This window comes from Eptesicus fuscus, chromosome 25 (assembly GCF_027574615.1).
Source record: "Eptesicus fuscus isolate TK198812 chromosome 25, DD_ASM_mEF_20220401, whole genome shotgun sequence".
Classification (NCBI taxonomy): Eukaryota; Metazoa; Chordata; class Mammalia; order Chiroptera; family Vespertilionidae; genus Eptesicus; species Eptesicus fuscus.
Window position 1 is genome coordinate 3979650 of NC_072497.1, and position 4480 is coordinate 3984129.

Here is a 4480-nt window from a genome sequence, read left to right on the forward strand (position 1 = left end):
TGAGGCTCAGAGACTTCTGTACTGCGATGCGATGCTGGAAGTGTTTGCACTTGTGTCATCTGTCGGTAAGACCTTCACATTCTCACAGTGTCCTGAGGTGATGACCTCTCTTCCTTTATTCCTCAGCCATAGTGTTTTCACTCCCACAGCCAGAACATGGCCTCTTCTAACTTCCCCCACTGTCTTGTCAAATGTGCTGTGGCTGCCAGGGATGAGCTCTATAGAGTCCTGAGCAAAGGGCTCCACGAACATCCCTAACACCCATACCCTCAAAAAGTGCAACAAGTCTCAAGGAGTCAGGAGTCTTGCAGTGAGCTTAATGGGTCCCAGGTTGCAGTTTATCTTCATAGTAAACTGACACGTGTCCACATGCATGGACTCAACTTCTGCACGCTTTCTCTAGGTAAAGGTTCTTTGTGACGACCTGTGCCATGTTATGGTCTTTACTTACATGAACCACGGGCTGTTCTTGTAAGTCCCTCGTTCAATTGTTTGTAACATTCTCTTCCCTGAATACTATAGCAAGCTGTGTTGCTCTGGCCCAGTGCTGACTGCTCACCTCTTCATCACCTGTTCCTCTGCATTGCTGCCTCTGCAGTATTCTGCAACATTGACTTGCACATGTGTTACAAGGTGCACCTACGTGCTAAGTAGTCCATGAAACCAGCTACTCCTTTATTGAATTTTACTTGGAGTAAGACCTAACCAACCTGTTGTACAGCTCACCCCTGTCCCCAACAGACAAGCCATGCTGAATGCTGTCAGTTGAAGGGTTAGCTAGAGATCCATATTCTCATCCATGTGGTACTTGCCATGTTTGTGTCATATTTCTGGGGAGGCCTCCCTCGTTTTGTGATTTTCATTAACCCAGAAAGTCACAGGAGCCTCTTATTCATCCTTCCTGCACATCTGTTATTTTCACACATTTTCATGGGACCAACGTGTGACGTACAACACACTTTTGCAATGGGACTTCCCCCTGTCACCACATTCAACATGTATTTCCTCACCCTTTCTCACTTTTCAGGTTGTCGGCATAAAACGGATGATAAGGAGACCTGTTCTGAGCAGAGTGTATCTATACAAGGAGAGTCACAGGTCAGAGATTCTAAGAGAGCTCCAGCCACTCAGAAGACCCTTCTGTGTAAGCGGTGTTTCTTTGTTTTGAAAGATATTTTGCACCTGACTGACTCACATGCAGCATACTTTGAGCAGAAAGCCTTCTGTAGTGACACAGGTGTTGGAAACATCTGTTTCCGTGGAAACACTCACCAGCAACAGAGGAATGAATGTAGGGAGGAGCCCTGGAAAGAAGCTATGGACAGGGCATCCTATGTGAGCAGGTGCAACTTCTACTTATCTTCAGTGCCTGCAATCAGCAGGGAGGTGGGAGAAGAATTGCGATACAACTCAGAGCTTCCCCAGCACCAGGCCTCTCTCAACACTGAGGAGCTAAACTGCAGCAGTGAGCTTTCACAGGAATTTCTTGATGGAAAAAGTCACCACCCGTGGGGTGAATGTGCAAACGCTTGCAGCGACAACCTGAATGTTGCTCAATGTCAGGGTGTCTCTTCTGGAGAGCGTAACAAATGTAGGAAAGTTTTTAGACAACTCTTGAACCTCTTTCGACATCAGAGAGTTCACACTGGAGAAAAGCTGTATGAGTGTAGTGATTTTTGGAAGTGTTTCACACGGAAGTTTAACCTCAATCAACATGACCAGGTTCACACTGCAGAAAAGCCATACGCGTGTCGAGAATGTGGTATGTCTTTTCGTCGAAGGGCTTACCTCACTAGACACCATAGAGTTCACACTGGAGAAAAGCCGTATGAGTGTAGAGAATGTGGGATGTCCTTTCGTCGAAGAGGTCAGCTCACTGTACACCTTAGAGTTCACACTGGAGAGAAACCCTATGCGTGTATACATTGTGGGAGGTCCTTTCGTCAAAGGGCTCAACTCACTGCACACCTCAGAGTTCACACTGGAGAGAAGCCGTATGAGTGTACTGAGTGTGGGAAGTTCTTCAGAGAAAGGGCTACGCTCATTAACCACTACAGAGTCCACACTGGAGAAAAGCCATATGAGTGTAGAGAATGTGGGATGTCCTTCCGTCTAAGGGCTCACCTCACTTACCACCTCAGAGTTCACACTGGAGAGAAGCCCTATGAGTGTAGACAATGTGGGATGTCCTTTCGTCAAAGTGCTCAACTCACTGCACACCTCAGAGTTCACACTGGAGAGAAACCATATGAGTGTACTGAGTGTGGGAAGTTCTTCAGTATAAGAACTACCCTCATTAAACACCAGAGAGTTCACACGGGAGAAAAGCCCTATGAGTGCAGTGACTGTGGGAAGTCCTTCAGTGATAAGTCTTACCTCAAACAACACCATAGAATCCACACCGGAGAAAAGCCCTATGAGTGTAGTGAATGTGGAAAGTTCTTCAGTGCAAAAACTAAACTCATTAAACACCAGAGAGTTCACACTGGAGAGAAGCCTTATGAGTGTACTGATTGTGGGAAGTTCTTCAGCGAAAAAACTAAACTCATTAAACACCACCGAGTTCACACTGGAGAAAAGCCATATGCGTGTAGAGAATGTGGGATGTCCTTTCGCCGAAGTGATCACCTAACTGTACACCTCAGAGTCCACACTGGAGAGAAGCCATATGAGTGTACTGAATGTGGGAAGTCTTTTAGGCAAAACTCTAGCCTTATTCATCATTTGAGAGGTCACACTGGAGAGAAGCCATATGAGTGCAGCGATTGTGGGAAGTCCTTCAGTTATAAGTCTCATCTCAAACAACACCACAGAGTTCACACTGGAGAGAAGCCGTACGAATGTAGAAAGTGTGGGATGTCCTTTCGTCAAAGTGCTCACCTCACTGCACACCTCAAAAGAGTTCACTCTGGAGAGCAGTGTTAAATGTGCAAGTAATGCTTTATTTTTCTCACTTAGAATAACAACACTGAAGACAACTCTTTATGATCTATTTTCCTGAATTTACACCCCTTTTAATGGATCATACACTCTGCTAGATTCCTCCTAAGTTTCTGGTACAAGTGAGGCTTAAAGGAGCTGCATTGCACTTGCTGACATGCCCAGAACTACTACCCAGTTGATTTGTGGCTGAAGAGATTTCACCTCTACCACCTGGCTCCTCTGAAGAGTGTCTATCAGTCCCAACCCCTGCGTGCTCAGGGGAAATGTATTCTGTGTGAGAACTTGTGCTTGTGAAAATGATGACTACTCCAGCTCTTGACAGGATCGTCATTCCTTTCTCTCTGACGAGGGAATGCACCTGACCCAGGATTCTTCCAGGGAAGCTATCCTCATCCAATCAATGATTCTCTCTCATCATTGATGTTTCCATTTCTCTCTCCCTCTCTCTCTCCCTTCCTGTCTGAAATCAATAAAAATATACTTAAAAAAAAAAAAAAAGAACTACTGCCTCTTTCAGGGACAGTGTGGCTCTCACATTATGCTGTGATGAATTGTTTCAAGTTCTAATTCACCAAGCTACCAACTGCATTCTGTTCTCTGTTGTGGTTTATGATCTTTTAGTAAAGGTGTTTTTATCTTTTGTACCTTTAATTTTTTTGGTTATATTCACTTCCAGGGATGATTTTCAAGCACAATTGTGATCATCATCATGGAGAGTTAACAAATATTGTGTGGATACCATCATTTCTGTGCTTCAGGAGTGACAGTATAATGCCAGACAATCATTCTTTAACCAATATTGGCATATAGTGCCCAGGACTTTGAAAGACCGCATGATTTGGTAGTTCTAATTTGCAGGTTTGATCCTGGCCACTATGGGGCTATGTAGGAGGCATCTATTGTTTCCTTCTCTCCCACATTGATCTCTCAATCTCTCCCTCTCCTTCTTCCCTTTTTTTTTAAAAAATATATTTTTATTGATTTTTTTACAGAGAGGAAGGGAGAGAGATAGAGAGCCAGAAACATTGATGCGAGAGAAACATCAATCAGCTGCCTCCTGCACACCCCCCACTGGGGATGTGCCTGCAACCAAGGTACATGCCCTTGACCGGAATCGAACCTGGGACCTTTCAGTCTGCAGGCTGACGCTCTATCCACTGAGCCAAACCGGTTTTGGCTCTTCCCTTGCACTCTAAAAATCAGTGGGAAAATATCCTCAGATGGGGATTACCAAAAACCCCCAAACATTCACCCAGTGCCCTGAGGAGGGGCCCCTGCCTGCATAACTCACCTTTCCTCACTCTGTCCTGCTTTTGCCTGAGATGTTCCCACTGCAGCTGGACACACAAACTTCACAAATTTACACTTTCAGATTAGCCTTAGAATCTGAACCCAGCGCAGCAAAATGACCTTTGGTTCTGAGTGGCACAAAGCCCACACAGTGCAGAGACAGCAAAGAGCAAACTAAGCTAGCAAAGAACATCAGTAACCAAAGTTCTATTACAGACACACCGACAAAAAGTCTCTCAAAATTCAA

At 45.0% G+C, this 4480-nt stretch overlaps 1 protein-coding gene across 1 annotated transcript; it reads left to right on the forward strand.

Annotated features, from left to right (window-relative positions):
- The first annotated feature begins 1764 nt into the window (after positions 1-1764).
- On the forward strand, positions 1765-3517 carry LOC129148327 (zinc finger protein 135-like). Its single transcript, XM_054713179.1, has one exon. The coding sequence runs from the start codon at positions 1765-1767 to the stop codon at positions 2923-2925; it is 1161 nt and encodes a 386-aa protein (XP_054569154.1). The 3' UTR covers positions 2926-3517.
- The last annotated feature ends 963 nt before the right edge of the window (positions 3518-4480 follow it).

What these genes read in the sequence shown, in the direction of transcription:
- LOC129148327 (XM_054713179.1), top strand. Translation starts at nt 1,765, where the DNA reads ATGTCTTTTCGTCGAAGGGCTTACCTCACTAGACACCATAGAGTTCAC.